This window comes from Urocitellus parryii, chromosome 5 (assembly GCF_045843805.1).
Source record: "Urocitellus parryii isolate mUroPar1 chromosome 5, mUroPar1.hap1, whole genome shotgun sequence".
Taxonomy (NCBI): domain Eukaryota; kingdom Metazoa; phylum Chordata; class Mammalia; order Rodentia; family Sciuridae; genus Urocitellus; species Urocitellus parryii.
In genome coordinates, this window is record NC_135535.1 from 194,624,224 (window position 1) to 194,641,654 (window position 17,431).

Genomic DNA, 17,431 nt, shown 5'->3' on the forward strand with positions numbered 1-17,431 from the left:
ACCTATCACTATCGAGTCTGCCCATTGCTGTCTTTGCGGTGTGTTGGAAGCAGATGTTACACATCAAGATGATTTAAACTAATCTTATCTCCAAGTTTCATTGAAGTCATTATGCCCAGTGTCCTCAGGGAAAATTTTTGTATGGTTGATATGCTTGCTGGAGCCAGTTGCTTTAGCAAGAGTTTCAGGTTCATCCCCCAAAGCACTGGCTGTACTTGATGGTGAATATACCTTCTCCAGGCATGTTACATTCAGTCTCAGTAAGAGGGTTCTTGGCTGTAGTTTAGGAACTTAACACCAAGCAGAGTGTGTTCATCTGGTAGGGTGCTGCTATAAAGCACACAAGATCAGGAGTAGGAAGGTTTGGTTTCTCTGGAGGCCTCTCTTCTTGACTCGCAGGTGGCCACTTTCTCGTTGTGTTTTCACATGGACTTTGTGCATGTGCATCCCTGCTATTTCTTCTTTTTGTCAAGGACATCAATCCTATCGGATTAGGGCTGCATTATTAGGATCTCAGTTAAGCATAATTATTTCCTATAGGTAATTATCCATCTCAAATAGTCATATTGGGAGAGTTAGGGCTCCAACATGAATCTTGTGGAAGTATATCCGGGGGGGGGGGGATCAGCCTTCATACTAGACCAGCATTTAAGGGCCACCACTAGCAGATTTTGACCTATCTTCCCAATTTTATTCCTTGTCACCCTTCATGTTTGCTAGTATGTAGACACACTATGTCATGTCCTCTTGTCTTTCTTCATCCCCTTCTTTGAATGCATTCTCTTCCTCCATCTCCATAACCAGACCCTTCCAGCTCTCTAACATTCTGTCCAATTTCCATCTCTTTCCCTAAAGCAGTCCCCAGATAGCCATGACCTTGAAGTGATCTCTGCTTTACCTGCCTCTTATGGGTACAATGCACCACACTCTGCCTTTGAATAGTGGTCTACCTTCATATTGTGGTTCTCTGCACCCATCTTTTTTTTTTTTTTTTTTTTTTTGAGAGAGAGAGAGAGAGAGAAAGAGAGAGAGAATTTTTTTAATATTTACTTTTTAGTTTTCTGTGGACATAACATCTTTATGTGGTGCTGAGGATCGAATCCAGCGCCCCGAGCATGCCAGGCGAGCACACTACCACTTGAGCCACATCCCCAGCCCCTCTGTACCCATCTTATCTTGCTGATTTAACTAAATAATTTATAGCGGTATCAGTGACAGTCTCTAAGGCTAGCTCCACAGAGTTGTTCTTTTCTTCTTCTTTTTTTTTCTTTTTTACATAAATGTACCAAATAAGCATTTGTTGACTGAGTGTCTGAATTAAATACTTCTTAAAGTCAATGTCCAGGGCTTACTTGACCTTCTCTTCCCACAGTGGGTCATCTCCGAATTGGCTTGTTACACATACTCCATGGTTGCAGTCCCCCTGTATGATACCTTAGGAGCAGAAGCCATCATATACATTGTCAACAAGGGTAAAAATTTGCTATTATGTTACATATTCATTCTTTCCCAATGCTGAATGATTCTTCATTTTCTACTTTTTGCTTTGTTTTATTTTAGCAGACTTGAAATGCCTTAGTGAGACTCTCAACAACTGAGTGATGCCCTGTCTTAAAATTAAATCTGAAGGAAGGATTAGGGATATACTCAGTGGTAAAATGCCCCAGTGTTCAATTTTACCACAAAAGAAAAGAAAAGAAAAATGCCATGGTTAAACAAGTCCATGTTCAATGGGAAAGTAGCAGCCTTTTTATATACCCAAGATGTTACTTTTTATCACAAAACTAGAAGATTGAACAACAGACATCAAAGAAGCTTTCTATTTTTGCAAACAAGTATCAAAAAAAATGCCAACATTTAAGAATCAAGCAATGCTTGTCTAGTGAAAGTTTCCCCCTCTTGTCTCTCCTACACCCTCCTCAAAATAAAACCCGTGGACAGGACCCTACCTCAGCTATCCATACATGTTGTCTGACTGATTTCCAAAGTAGAAGGAATTTCATGGCTCCTCAGAAGCTGTCCATGTATTGGCAGCAAGCAGGAAAACTAGGTGCTTCTGTTTCAGTGCAGCTCATTCATTATCAATGGAATGTTTCAGCGATTGCTCTCTAAATCTGACTTGCTGATGTAATCTTCTCTGGGGAATCTAGTAGTTTTGAAATTTTTTTGAAAATCTGTTTCTTCTCACCAGACAATCAGATACTTAGCAGAGCAGGAGGGTTGACCCCTGCCTCTAATTCTGCTTTCAGCTAATATCCCCACAGTCATCTGTGACACACCAGAAAAGGCCTCAGTCCTAATAGGGAATGTGGAAAAGGGCCTCATCCCAGGCCTGAAGATGATCATCCTCATGGACCCCTTTGATGACGAGCTGAAGAAGAGAGGAGAGCAGTGTGGAGTCGAGCTCCTCTCCCTGTTTGATGCTGAGGTAGGATGTTGAGGCAGCTTGCAGCTGGTAGGTGGCTCTAACATCGTGAGCAACTTAAGGAACATCTACACAAAGCCAGGGCTGCCCTTCTCCGTAGGGTGGTATAAGAGGAGTCAATTAGACTCCTGCTCAGAAGCTTTAAGAATAATTTCTTCAAAACCAATCAGAAACCTACACCAGAGGAGGAGAAAGTTCTCTGGCCAGTTGCATAGACTTCTAAGCAGAATGTGTGGATAGAGAGGTCAGCAATGGCTAAGGATGTGGCTCCTGGAGCTAGGTTGCTGGGCTCCTGTTCCAGCTCCACATCTGTTAGGTGACATGAGGCAATGACTCCACACCTCCCTTTCCCCACCCCATTAAATGGAGATAAAAACAGGCCCTACCTCACAGGGGTGCTAAAAAGCCAAATGAGCCCATGTAAATTACTCAGGGAAGTGATCAGCCCTTTTTATGCCCTGACATGGGTAATTATTCCTATTATTCAAAGATTTAGTTATGGTCCTAGATGTCTTCATCTTTAGAGTATGGTGGGAAGTGGGGACATTCAGGATCTGCCCTCTTTAGGTCAATATTCTGAAGAAACTTCATGTTCCTTCCTGGGGCTTCCGTTGTACCTGAATATTGGCTTCTGGGTTCCATCCAGGTTGGAATTTTGGTTATATTCCTATAGAGTGTTCTCGTGGGAAAGGGAAAGAGAGGGCTGCATTTGTCACAAGTCTGTTCCAATGAATCTCTCTCTCTCTCTCTCTCTCTCTCTCTCTCTCTCTCTCTCTCTCTTTCCTGTTCGTGTAGAATCTAGGCAAAGAAAACTTCAGAAAACCAGTGGTAAGTTTTCTCCTGCCTGAATTTGAGTCTTGCCATGGTCCACTCTCAAAGCTCATGGTAGACTAAGCCCCTGTGCTTCTCCCTCTAGCCTCCCAACCCAGAAGACCTAAGCATCATCTGCTTTACCAGTGGAACCACAGGTCAGTGCCACAAGGTCCTGCCAGGGTCCCTGGTCAGCCAGAAGCATGGTGGGCTACCAGGACCCCCATCCTTAGTTCTTACGTCCAAGCGTTTTGAACATAGAGTCCCAAATAGAAAAGAAAAAAAAAATCAAACAAAAGTGAGTAGATTTCACTGAATGCACATGGAGGTGTTTACATTCTATGGATGTCAGGGGCCTTAAAGATGATTTCATAAAGTCTATTTTCCCCTCAACCTCTAACACTCTCTTTATTAGACACCACTGGGATGGTTTCATTCATTCCATCGGGGTAGCTCAGCGACAGTTCTTCACAATGGGCTGTACTCCTCCCTGACATCTCCCCAGCTAGTAGAGTGCTTAATCATTTTAAATGTAGCCCATGATGCTCTACAGTTGCATCCATTCCAGGATACATTACCATCCATTCTGGTTGGTAAGGGTCACAGCAATACTATTAGGTAATATTGTTAGATCTGAAGTCTCAGACATATGAACAGCACTGGAGGGATTTACTTGATTTTTTCTTTTCAACCGTGTCGCTCTCTGAGATCGTGGCTCTGCCCTCGTGGCAGTAGAAGGTCAACAGTGCATTGAGTAGTAGACTCTCTGGGCATTCATCATTCCTAAACAGAGGTATATACATCCACAAAAAGACAGCGACAGGGAAAAGTTCCTGGCCCTCTGAACAGAACCAATTGAATGTAGCTGCTTTCAAGGCCAAAGGCTACCTATTAGCTACATAAAAGGGCTTTCTTTGCACCTCTTATTTCCTATAGGTGACCCCAAAGGAGCGATGATAACCCATGAAAACATTGCTTCAAATGCTGCTGCTTTTCTCAGATGTCTGGAGGTCAGTGGTCATTTGAAAAAGAAGCCCTCATTAAAATGTGAACCAGTTATAAGATTTTTGTTCTTAAAGTTAGAAGAGACAGAGAAAGGGGCCGGGGGGGGGGGGGGAGATCAGGTTAAAGGCCTGAGAATAGCCTTTGTCTGCAAGGCAGTTATGTTTTCAAGCCTCCGTCTTTTAGGATCACTGCAAATCTTACTCTCTACGCAGTTCAAAGCAGCTCTTAGTACACAGTGTGCAGCTCTGGCAGTCCCAAGAAGGGGTAGCTTTTAAATCTCCACTGGACGAGAAAGTTGGCATTAATCTACTGCTGCTCCTCTTTGTCCCCTGATCTACAGCATATTTTCCAGCCCTCACCAGAGGATGTGACCATATCCTATCTGCCTTTGGCTCATATGTTTGAGAGGGTTGTACAGGTGAGTGTCCTATGTTCCTAGCATGTGTGTGAAAAGGAGGGCCTGACTTGCTGGTCCCACGTATATTCCAAAGCTAGCGATGCAGCACTTACAGCCTTCTCTGAACTGTGTCAGCCTCAGAGAGGGAGTTGGCTCACTTGAGTCCAAATCCTGGCAGGACCTCTGACCCCCTGCAGACTCTTCCTCTGTTGAGCATGTGCCCAAGGAGGCTCGTCCTTGCTTCTGCCTTCACAAGGTATGAGTCCAGTGATCCCCACCAGGGACTTGCATGTCTGCCCTGAATTCTGAGCTGACACATGAGATACCCTTTTTACTTTATACTAGTTAGACTTAAAAAAAAAAAAGATCTTGGGTTAGAGAAGAAGAGGCTCCCCATAGAGGGGCAGGGAAGGAGTCTTTGATCCAGATGAGATGAGAGATGTCCCCAGGGATTTTTCACACCACATCTGAGTGTGTAAGATGGTGTCACCAGCACACCTGGTGCCGAGGAACATTGTGCTTCTGCCTTCTGGGAATGGACTCTGGATTTTTTCAGCTATTCTGAGGCTGATTTGATTTGGTTGACTGACCTTTCAAAAGCATAGTTATAGGTATGGTGGGAAAACCTCCTCTCTGCTCCCCTCTTCCATATTTCTTCATCCACCTTATTGTTGGTTGATGTAGAAAATGTCAAAAGATGAGATTTAGTTGATTGGACTAAAGCATTTACATGTAACTGATTTAAAAAAAAATTGATTCTAGTGAACCTTTAAAATATTTTGACACTTCTGAAACAGGGGTGGTCTTAAAATTGAAGGCACGTCCCATTTTGACAGTTTTTCTTAGGGACACTTAATGAACCCTGTCTTATGAAGGATGATATTTTGGGCTGTTGCACAGAATTGTGGTGGAGTTGTGGCAGGACCTGGGGTTCACAGTCTGTCTTATCTTTCCTGCCACCTCAATAGAAGTGAGTTTCCATTCTTTCTTGGGGAGGCTCTTGGAGTCCTGGGTTCCTTGACCTGGACAGGGGTGATGTACCAAGAAATGTGCCCAGCAGCTCATTCTCACTTCTTCATTCCCAGTCAAGACTGAAAGTGGTCCTGTGTTCTGAGCCTCCTCTTTGGTTCTGCTTTCAGGCTGTCCTTTACTCCTGCGGATCCAGAGTTGGGTTCTTCCAAGGAGATATCCGGTTGCTGCCTGATGACATGAAGACACTGAGGCCTACAGTGTTTCCCACAGTGCCTCGACTCCTTAACAGGATCTATGATAAGGTACTGACCTGCTTGCTCTGAGATGGAGAGACCATCTGTAATCTAGGCCCATGCTAGGGCTCTGAAGGACTGAGTAATATCAAGAAATTAGCTCCACCACCACCCCCCAGTCTTCAAGTATCTGTTTAAAGCCACACTTGCCACTTCTGCTATGAGAAACCACAATAAATGAAATCCCCCTTTCTCTGGATAAGATTACTGATCTGAGGAGGTACTCAACTCAGACTTGGGGAGCCTCTTCATGTTCAGCCAACTTACTGGGAAGTTGTTACTCTGGTTTATATGTGCTTTTAATTGAGATTCTTGCCAAGGCACCAGGCCCTGTAATATACATTGCAAATGTATTCTCTCATTTAATCCTCACCAAAACAGAAAAGCACATTTCTTCCTATTTCTGATAATGAGGAAACTGAGCCTTGGAAGTTAAAGAACTTGCCCAGAGGCAGGCACATCTAAGGAGGAAAAAGGGCAGAATCATACTGTCACATAGTTGTTTTAGCTGACATTGATCACTGCTCATTGGGGTTTGCAAAAGGTGATCTTTTCTTCCAATTCTAATTTTATCATTTCTCCTGCAGTCATTAGCTGAGATCTCATCACAAAGACTTAGCAAATATTTAATTCTTTCCTTTAATTAATCTGTCTTCAGAATAATGAATTGTTGTTCCAGCAATCTTCAAAAGTGATCACTGAAAGTTTTTTTTGTGTGTGTGGGTATTATTATGAATTCATGATTTTCATATTTGTTTAATCTATTTTAGACATTCTTTTTGATATTCAAATTGTCCCATCTTAGAAGTTGGGAACCACTATCAAGTTGCTCATGTGTCCTTCTGACATGATCCCAGTAGTCTTTGTTAGGTTCCTTGCTTTCTGATGTCCTAAGATCGTCTTATGTATTTCTCACCTAAGTCTTGGATTGACTACTTTCTCCAAGTTGCCATTGAAGCTGGGATTTGAAGACAGGTGGTATAAAAGCTTCTCGTAATTCCATAGTCTTGTGGAAATAATACGTGACCATTTTCACATGCTTTGGACTCTACCTCTGAGATCCCAACTTACCCAATCACTCTTGGACTCTTACCAGAGGCCAAACTGGAGTGCCAGGTACAGAGCAGGCATGGTTCTAGAGCAGCATGCATGGACATTGAAAGCCCAAATCTATAACAGAATTGTTAACAATTCTAACTGTTCTTCATCATACTATGTTCTTATTAGATTGTGTTGTTATAGTTTTTCTGTTGTTGGACTTATTTTTTTTAGAAAGATAGTATGTTATAATATTGTAATACCTAACCTACAATTTGCTTCTAGAACTTATTTTTTAAATGGAGGGCTTTATTAACATAAATCTGTAATTCTAAGTCTTTGTTAGCATCTTGTTAGCAAGAGAGTGAGTTGTGTGACTATTTAAGAAATCTCTGATGGTTCAGAGACAGTGCAGGCAGCACTTATTGTAAGTCTTGGAGAAAGTGAAATCTTGGTAAAATGATAATGTTGTAAGCATGAATAGAGCCTAGAGCACAAGTTGCATTAGAAGGAGAGAATGAACAACCTTGATTGTTGGAGACCAAAAATAGAAACATAAACATAGAAGATGGCTAGAGAGATCTTGTTCAAATTTTCAACTGAAAAGAACTGGATTTTTCTTGAATCTGAATTCTTGTACAGTGAAATCTTGAATACTGGCATATGGAGGTCAGGAGTTATTTGCATAAATATAGGAGTTTCTTTGAGCTACTTGGGAAAACTCTTCTTAGGGTAGGAGTCTGGTTGATGGACTATATTATCACCATGAAGACCAGGGAAATAACATGAGCTGGGAAAATTGTGTCAAATGGTCAAGGTCAATGAGGAGAAACCATTTAAGTAGCAAAGAGAATTATATTCATATTCTGTGGCTTAGGGCATTTTTGTTAATAGAGAAATATGGTAATTTTCCAAGATTAGGATGTAAACCTATCATAGGGGCAGGGGAAGGGAAAGGGAGGTATTATTTTTAAAAGTCAGAATCCTTAGCCCTTCTTTGATCTGCTACATCAAAAGCTTTAGAGGGGTACTCACTGAGTTACTTCTTAATCTCTTTTTTTAACCTAGTGATTTTGTAGGTAGTCTTTCTTGATCACCTTTGGCTTATCTAAGTTGTGAAAGTTGTTTACCAAGGACCAGAAATCTGGGAAGGCAGGAGCTCTGAATGTAGATACTAAGTTCATTGCTTCCTGAGTGTCGCTGTAATTCTCTGGGCTCATTGTTAATTAGCAACCCAGTTCATGAACATGGGCATCATACGAAACTAGAAGGCATCATCTATGGTTTATTAATGACCTTTCTAAGTATCTCTGGTAGACGTCCTACTCAAAGGAGCTGTCACCCTGCAGGTACAAAATGAAGCCAAGACCCCCCTGAAGAAGTTCCTGCTGAACCTAGCTGTTTCCAGTAAATTCAATGAAGTGAAAAATGGTATCATCAGGCGTGACAGTATATGGGACAAATTAATCTTTTCAAAGATCCAGGTAAGTTGGGTAGGTCCTAGACAGAGCCAAGAAAATAGAGTTCAGCACACTTTGTCCTTCCTCTCAAGTTTGAGCATTACTGTAACCAAGACTCTTCACCTTTTATATTCTTTTCGTACAACTTTGCCACCAAACAGATTTGGTCAAAAAGAATTAAACAGATTTTATGTAGGTACTAGAATTCTCTATTATTCTCCTGCATGGTCTGTTGAGATTATGAATAATTCAGGGGACCCCAAAATACAAATTATTTGAGGTATATATATATAAGCTCTGGTTCTGGCCTGAATGGTGATAACGATGATAGCTAACCTTTTTTGGTGCTTTTCCACAATGCACATAATCTAAGTGTTTAATTCTATAACAACATTGGGTAGGCTGTTATGCTTATTTTACACTGGAAGAAATTGAAGCCAAATAGAAAGGTTTCAGCAGATCTTTTGTCTCTATTGAACAGGACAACCTGGGTGGGAGGGTTCGTGTCCTGATTACTGGAGCTGCCCCCATCTCTTCTTCGGTCTTGACATTTCTCCGGGCGGCAATGGGATGTCCGGTAAGATTTTGCTTTTGCACAAATAGAACTCACTACTAAAATAAAAATGAAAACACAATGAAATGTACCAGAGAGAAAGTCATCCAAAAATCTCAAAATCAAAAGAAAACATCTGACTAGTCAACTCTTTATGCATCTGGGTATAGAAATCTTTGCCTAAATGGAATCTGGGTTCTAGAATATTGTTTTAACACTATCCAATCAGAATTGCTCCTTGTCAAATAAAAAGCCACATCATCTTAATGGTTTTACAATAGTTCTTTGAATGACTCAAACGAGTCTACTATTGATAGCATTTGAGTTGCTCACCATTTTTTTCACTGTTATGGTCAATAAAGTGCTAAGGGCATGTGAATTCTTAAGTATTTATGCAATTGTCAACTTAAATCCATGCAGGTAGGAATTACTGGATCAAAGTGCAGGCATCTATATCTATATATACTTACATGTTAATGTGTATAATCAAACTCACCTCCAGAAAGATTGTGTCCTTCATATACATTCTCACAAATAATGCCTGATGCCTCATATTCCTGCAGTCTCATCTCACTAGAGACAGGTTTTGTCATTTAAACCTTAGCCAATTAGTGATCTTAAAATGAAAAAACCGTATTGCAATGTTACTTTTATTAACATTGAATATCTTTTCTATTGCTTATTGACATTTGAATTTCTTTCATGAATCCCTTTATTAAATTTTTTCAGAAAAATGGGCAAAGGGTGATTTGATTCTCTCTCATGATGCTAAGAATTCTTCATATAATAATAAGATTAATCTTTGTCGTAAGAGAAATATTTTCCTGGTCTCATCTTTTTTCTTTTTGCCTTATGTATTACTATTTCAAATGTTGAAGTGATAAGATTGGTTGTTTACAATGTGTGACTTTTGAATTGCTTAGACAGAACTTTCTAAATCCTCATTATTTCATAAGACTCTCCCTACCCATATTTTCTGGCAACCTTATGGTTTTTCCAGTTTTTCTGTTTTCATTTCTATCCCATCTGGGCTGTGTAAAGGGACTGGGCATGGATACTGTCTAGTTGCTTCCCCACTAATGGATAACTAGTTTGCTCATTCAACCAATTATGCACAGCATGAACAAAAGAGAACACAGGCACAGACTTGTCCTCATAGATAATGTCCCTGCCCATAAAACCATAATCAAAATGGATACCCTTTTGGCTATTCTTAATATTTTCCTTTCCCTTAACCTCTGAGACAAATAGACCAGAAAATCCTGCTTCCACCCCCACTTATAGACATGTCTTCTCTAAGCCTTTCTGCTTATCTCTACCAACGCTACATATCATAGCCACGCCCACCGTTGCAATAGCCTATCAGCTTACTTCCTGCCACTAGCCTCTCTCCAGTCAAGATTATCTTCTGTACCAAAGGTGGCCAAACTGAAGCACAGGCCAAATCTGGCCACCACCTGTCTTTATAAATGACATTGTATTGGAATACAGCCATACCTGATCATTTATGTAAGGCCTATGACTGCTTTTGTGCTATACTGGCTGAGTTAAGTTGTTGAGACAGAGATCAGATGGCTCCCAAAGCTGAAAATATCTTTACTGGTGCAGAAAAACGTTTGCCAACCCCCATCTTTTATCAAAGCCAGAGCCATTTTCCTTTATAATGCTGCTCCATTTCTTCAGTTCCTTCAATGGTGTTCCATTGTCCAGGTTCAAATCCAGGTGCCACTGGGTAGCATATCACTTAATGAATAATTTGCATTTTCCCACCTACTTGAAATGCCACATTTCTTACTCAGTTTCCATACTTTGGTTTGTTTCCGAACCTTTTTGGTTTTTGAATGAGCCCTCAGTTGTAAAGACTTAATAGCTGGGGCATACCTTCCTATCTAGTTTTTAAGAAACTAAATGCCTCGGACACTTAGAAACTTTGCTTTCCTCAGGTCTTGGCCATAAGGCTTGGCTAGCTCATCCTTTACCTTGAGTAAGTCTCAAAGCTCTTGTTGGGTTTCCCAGGTGTTTGAAGCTTATGGTCAAACAGAATGCACAGCTGGCTGTACAATCACATCACCTGGGGACTGGACATCAGGTAGGCCGTCCATCTGCTGGGCAGAAAGTGAGAAGAGTTCCAACTGAATGAAGACTTGGGAGTTCAGATAATCTTGATGCTCCAAAACAATGTGGCAAATGCAAACTTAAGGTTTGGGTCCCAGCTTGCCTATTTTGACACTTCAGCATTGGTACAGGATGATTTTTCAGTCCTATTTTTTTTTTTAGAGAGTTGATCCATCAATATCTCAGAACTATGCCTGGGATTATCACTTTAATGGTTTCCGAGCTAATTCAGAGAGGTGTGTTCTAGGTCACGTTGGTGTCCCTGTGGCTTGCAATTATGTGAAGCTGGAAGATGTTCCAGACATGAACTACTTCTCAGCAAACAATGAAGGAGAGGTGGGTAGGTCATGCCCTATAGCCAGAGGGATAGAGAGGTTTAGATCAGAAAGAACACAGAATTATGGGAAGCTTTGGGTTTGGCTCCGTTGAGATCTTTATCAGGGATTAAATATCTGAGCTGTACTTTTTGATTCCCTACAGTGGGGACTAAAACATGGTGTTCTTTCCACTGTAGTGAAAATAATCAGAGGACTAAGGTGGGAGCAGGTTTTCATAAAGCGCCCTGCTGAGAGTGGCAAACTTTGCTATTTTACAATCTCTTTCTGTCTGGTGTGCAGATCTGCATCAAGGGCACTAATGTGTTCCAAGGATACCTAAAGGACCCTGAGAAGACACAGGAAACCCTGGACAAGGAAGGCTGGCTTCACACTGGAGACATTGGTCGCTGGCTTCCAGTAAGTATTTCTTCTTAACTCTGAGAGTCTGCTACTGCACCAGGGAGAGCAATCTAGAGAGAGGCTGGTGGCAATCTGCCTATTGTAAGAGAGTCAGAAATACAAGAAGGTTAATTAGCTGAGGCAGTTGGAGGGGCTTCTATCCTCTCTGGCTTGTGGATTCCTCTTACTATAAAGAGAAAAAACCTTCAAAGAGCTTGGCCAAGGAATTGGGAGATCTGTGTTCTAGTTATAGCTTTTCCAGGGACCAACAATATAAAATCCTGAGGAAGTAGGCTAACATGTAATTTAGACCTGCCAAAGCTAGAGAGATTTTCTTTCTCTAGGCCAGATTACTTTTGCTATTTTGACCACAATGTTATAGAAGACACCAAGACCCATATGAGTTGAGATTTTCTTCTTTCCTGATTCCTTATTAAATACAATGCTAGCAGTAGTTAATGGTACAGGCACTGTTTCCAGACTAAAATTGAAAAGTGGGATTCTTTTATAGGTTAGATGATCCTAGACTTCAGAGTTGGCACAGATCCCTTGTCACTGGAGACATCCACTTATCAGAGAGAACATTTGGCCTTTGGTTTTTTGGGATTGGCTTACTTCGTTTAGCATGATATTCTCCAACTCCATCCATTTACCTGCAAATGCCATAATTTTATTCTCTATTAATGCTGAGTAATATTCCATTGTGTATATATGCCACACTTTCTTTATCCATTCATCTATTGAAGGGCATCTAGGTTGGTTCCACAGCTTAGCTATTGTGAATTGGGCAGCTATAAACATTTAAGTGGCTGTGTCACTGTGGTTTGCTGTTTGTAAGTCCTTCAGGTATAGACTGAGGAGTGGGATAGCTGGGTCAAATGGTGGTTTCATTGAAAATTTTCCAATTTTCAGTCCCACCAGCAATGGATTTTACCCCACATCCTTGCCAACACTTATTGTTGTTTCTGTTCTTGATAACTGCCATTCTGACTCATGTGAGATGAAATCTTAGAGTAGTTTTGATTTGCATTTCTCTAACTACTAGAGATGTTGAACATTTTTTTCATATATTTGTTGATTGATTATATATCTTCTGAGAAGTGTCTGTTCAGCTCTTTAGCTCATTTATTGATTGGATTGTTTGGGATTTTTTTATGTCAATAAACCAAAATTTAAGTAAGATTCAAAGAGTGCTCAACAAGGAGACCTCCAAGAACATGGTCCCAATGATGTAGTTCATAGTTTAGGATCTCATAGTATAATGCTAACATATGTTCCTATTTAATAAGTGTTCCCAACTCTAATAAGTAACTTATTATTAGAGCTGGGAACACTTATTAAATAGGAATGTAGGTAATAGGCAATAGGATGTAGGCAATAGATATGTACCCCTCACTGGGGTTATAAAAGGTTTCTCTTTATTAATCACTTTCAGATAATGTTAGGCTGAACTGATGAGTCAGCCTCATTGATCGTTGCAGGGTTCAGCCTATTGTCCTACTTCCAGTGTGATCATGTGGACTGTACTTGCCACTTGCCCCAGTTTTACAATATCAAATCCTTAAGAACATAAGCTCCTTAGAAAAATGAAGCTGAAAATCACCTCTTGTGGTGGCTGGTCAAAGGGCCTTCCTCAGCCCAGCTTCTGCCCAACAAGCCCAATTAGTGACTTGCTTGACTAGTACAGCCTGCTCCTGGACAGAACAGGAGGGAAACAGAGTAGAGCATTATGGAAGGGGAGAGCAAATGAATTCAAAAGTCTTGGTAAAGATAACTCCTGCCCTACTCCTGAGAGTCCTGGAGCTGGAATAATTGGAAATTAAACTCTAGAAGATTGACAGCTTCAAAATGTCTTCATTTGTTGAGGCACCATTTGCATAATCCCAACAGGCCAGTGACTCTTTTTGAGGCTGCCCCTTGACTCTCCAGTGTAGAGGGGGGCTCTTGCTGGAAGATGCTTCTCCTTCCTCCAAAGCCAAGAAAGAGAAATGAGAGACTCTCAGAAGTCTCTAGAGAAATCAGCTTTAAAAAAGAATGGTACCTGTGACTTCCTCAACCTTTCCACTGACATCACCCCCAATGGCTCAACACAATACTCATGCTTTTATCTGCCTCTTCCAGAATGGAACTCTGAAGATCATTGATCGGAAAAAGAACATTTTCAAGCTGGCACAAGGAGAATACATTGCTCCAGAGAAGATAGAAAACATCTACATCAGGAGTAGACCAGTGTCACAAATTTTTGTCCATGGGGACAGTTTACGGGTAACAGACCGTTTTAAAAATAGGCTTTTCAAGCTCAGACTATGCTGGTTCCTGTAGCTACAGTATTTTTTTTTTTCTTTTTAGTACTGAGGATTGAACTCAGGAGTGCTTAAGCACTGAGCCATACCCCTAGTCCTTTCTGTTTTTAATTTGAGACAGGGTCTCATTTAGTTGCTGAGGGCCTTGCTAAGTTGCCAAGGCTGGCCTCAAACTTGCAATCCTCCTACCTCAGCCTCCTGAGTCACTGGGATGACAGGTGTGCACCACCATGCCCAGCTGTGGCTACAGGAAATTTGTAGGAGTGGATTTAGGATGAGAAGATCCTAACTTTTAAAACTAAAGAAATAAAGCTACTTTCTGAATGTCAAGTGAGACATTGAAAAAAAAATTGAAACTATGATGGACTTTGTAAAAATAAGAAGTCAGTCAGTTTGTTAAAATAGCTATATTCATGGGTAGCTTTTATCCCATGATGAAATGAGTGCACTTCATTTCCACTCCCCCGGTTTGTTCTGTCACAAAAAACTCTTTAAACTTGGCTTTGGAGTTGGGGGTGGGTATTGACCTGGAGATTCTTTAAGCTTAAAGACCATACCACCTCTTTTTGAAGAATCAAATTCGGATAGAATGTCTTTGTAATGAGATATGCTGAGTGGGGCAATGGGATGAGATGTCCATGGGAGTTTGAAGTATTGGTAAGGAAAAGAGGGAGGACACTGGTATGGAATTTGAAGTTTGAGAGCAGGATCTATTGTAATGGTAGGTTCTGCTTTCTCTACCCACGGGGGACACCCTTACACTTGTTCTCTCATGCACTTGCACCTCATGCTTCTTTTCTAGTCGTTCTTAGTAGGAGTGGTAGTTCCTGATCCAGACGTGCTTCCCTCATTTGCAGCCAAGCTTGGGGTTAAGGGAACTATTGAAGAACTGTGCCAAAACCAAGTAAGTGTTGTTTAGAAAGAACTCATGCATATCCATGGGCTCATGGTGAGGGAGAAGAGGCTCTGCCAGCTGGGTACCCCAAATATCACCTCAGTCTAGCCAAGGCTAGCCTCTAACTTGCAATCCTCCTGCTTCAGCCTCCCAAGTCACTGGGATGACAGGTGTGCACCACCGTGCCCAGATGTAGCTACAAGAAATTTGTATGAGTGGGTTTAGGATGAGAAGATCCTAACTTTTAAAACTAAAGAAATGAAGCTACATTCTGAATGTAGGAACAGGCTCTTCATGCTTCTGTGACAGGGAGCTGAAGCCCAAATAGACTGAATAGTTTTATTTCATTGTGGGATAAAAAGGGAGTTTAAAAACCAAAACTCAAAATTCTTTTTATAGCATTATATTCTTTGTATGTGTGTGTTGGGGGGTGTGGGGGGGAGAACGGGAAAATAAGAAAAAGGTGCCATCCGGAGAAAACCCATTAACATTTAGATTTGCATTCTTTTCATTTTTTCTTTTATAAATATAAGGCATACAATGTGCTTATACATACTTTTATATCATGCTTTTATCTGGATCAATTTTTATAGGCATTTTGAGTTGGCTTATGCTTAGCCTTTCATTTAAGTCTTTTTCAACTGGTCATGCTTTAAGTGATGTTTCCTGTTCTTAGATTTTAAAGGAAGCCATTTTAGAAGATTTGCATAAAAATGGGAAAGAAGGTGGACTTAAATCCTTTGAACAGGTCTGTACCTACTGCTGATGCTATCCTGGGTCTCACAAGTGAAGCTAGAAAGTTTTATTTGAGTTTCTATTTTGGGTGGGATTTGAATACATAATTTCCTGGAGTGGGGGTGTAATCAGTGGTAGAGCCTTTGCCTAGCATGCACAAGGCCCCAGGTTCAAACCCCCATCTTTTTAGGTACTTGTGCTGTTCCTTTTTGTTGCCCATTGTTCAGTCTCCCTACTCGTTTCTTTCCCAAATTATAAGTGCATGAGAATGGGCCTGGGTTACTGTGAAATTGTCTTTGAAGTTCTTCATAGACCACTCAGGGCTGCACAGAAAAGTCCCGATCACTAATATAAATGTGTATGTGTGTACTCATCTCATCTTCTAGGTCAAAAACATCTTTGTTCATCCAGAACCGTTTTCCATTGAAAATGGCCTCCTGACACCAACGCTGAAAGCAAAACGAGTAGAGCTCTCCAAATACTTTCGGACCCAAATTGACAGCCTCTATGAGAGTATCAAGGAGTAGATGAAGGTATTTATGCTAAAGGGGCCTGGAGCTATCTGCCTGCTCAATCCTTGTTGCCTGGTGAGAAGGTGGATTAAAAATTATTCTTTTTTTCTTTTTTTTTATTGGTTGTTCACAACATTACAAAGCTCATGACATATCATATTTCATACATTAGATTGAAGTGGGTTATGAACTCCCAATTTTACCCCAAATGCAGATTGCAGAATCACGTCGGTTACACATCCACAATTTTACATAATGCCCAATTAGTAATTGTTGTATTCTGCTACTTTTCCTATCCATTTTTTTCCTATTCATTTTGTTGTCCCTCTTGTTTTACCTATGGAACTCTCAAACATAACTTGTTATTTAATACTAGGAGAATTATAATGCTGAACTAAGTACTGTTCTGCCATCTTAACCATTGCTGGCACCAAGGCTGCAGGCAACATGCCTTTCTTCAAGGACCCAGTCCATGGTCTTTGTCCCTTCCTCATCATTTCTAACCTTAATGCCACTTTTATTGGTGGTCAGTAGCTCAAAGGTCAAAGCGACCCCTTGCAAAGTTTTTTTTTTTCTATTATCTTAAAACCTAGACAGCCTGCAGGCCCAGCACTTATTTAGTCCTCCAAAGTTCAAATCAAGAGATCTTTGTGTTCTGATAAACTGTTTACAGTTCATATTTTCTAGTTACTCCGCAAAACCTAAAAGAAAGTTCTAAGTTTTAACCTATCACTCATATTAGCCATAATTGAGACAAATTTCTTCTTTGTATACCCTAGAGTCTGTGTTCACAAGGGAAAAGTTTATGATACCGAGAATTTCCTAAATTCTCTAGTTAGATATAGTTAGAAATTAGGCCTATGATGTGTCCAAAAAGAATGTTGGTCTACAAAAAAAATGTGTAATCTACAGTGATAGCTGGTGACTAAATCTTTTCCTTACAGTTGGCTGCTGAGCTGGAAGCTGTGGGGGAAGGAGTTGAAATGTATGTCCAGCAAGCTTTACCAGGAAATGAAGCAAGCACTGAATAAAAATCTCCTGGCACTGGGAACAAAGCTCTATGAGTGAATGTGACGCCCATATGACAGGCTTATCTTCTGTGAAGGAATCAACCGATCTTTCCCCTTGGACTCCAGTTCCTGCTGTACCTTACCCCAAGATAGCATTTGTTACCCCTACCTGTAAATGTACTCTTTAAAATA

The 17,431-nt window shown here is 40.8% G+C and overlaps 1 protein-coding gene across 3 annotated transcripts in view; it reads left to right on the plus strand.

The window, feature by feature from the left end:
- Positions 1 to 17,400, plus strand: part of Acsl5 (acyl-CoA synthetase long chain family member 5) — a 41,237-nt gene extending 23,837 nt beyond the window's left edge. For all 3 annotated transcript variants that reach the window (XM_026389123.2, XM_026389124.2, XM_026389126.1), the window contains 17 exons: positions 1,373 to 1,472; positions 2,250 to 2,428; positions 3,221 to 3,253; positions 3,342 to 3,393; positions 4,172 to 4,245; positions 4,581 to 4,658; positions 5,777 to 5,911; positions 8,290 to 8,424; positions 8,882 to 8,977; positions 10,970 to 11,042; positions 11,316 to 11,404; positions 11,686 to 11,802; positions 13,906 to 14,049; positions 14,890 to 14,991; positions 15,659 to 15,730; positions 16,104 to 16,250; positions 17,174 to 17,400. In XM_026389123.2, coding sequence (XP_026244908.1) covers positions 1,373 to 1,472; positions 2,250 to 2,428; positions 3,221 to 3,253; positions 3,342 to 3,393; positions 4,172 to 4,245; positions 4,581 to 4,658; positions 5,777 to 5,911; positions 8,290 to 8,424; positions 8,882 to 8,977; positions 10,970 to 11,042; positions 11,316 to 11,404; positions 11,686 to 11,802; positions 13,906 to 14,049; positions 14,890 to 14,991; positions 15,659 to 15,730; positions 16,104 to 16,244 — 1,620 coding nt within the window. In that variant the 3' untranslated portion in view covers positions 16,245 to 16,250; positions 17,174 to 17,400. The remainder of the gene's footprint in view (positions 1 to 1,372; positions 1,473 to 2,249; positions 2,429 to 3,220; positions 3,254 to 3,341; positions 3,394 to 4,171; positions 4,246 to 4,580; positions 4,659 to 5,776; positions 5,912 to 8,289; positions 8,425 to 8,881; positions 8,978 to 10,969; positions 11,043 to 11,315; positions 11,405 to 11,685; positions 11,803 to 13,905; positions 14,050 to 14,889; positions 14,992 to 15,658; positions 15,731 to 16,103; positions 16,251 to 17,173) is intronic.
- The last annotated feature ends 31 nt before the right edge of the window (positions 17,401 to 17,431 follow it).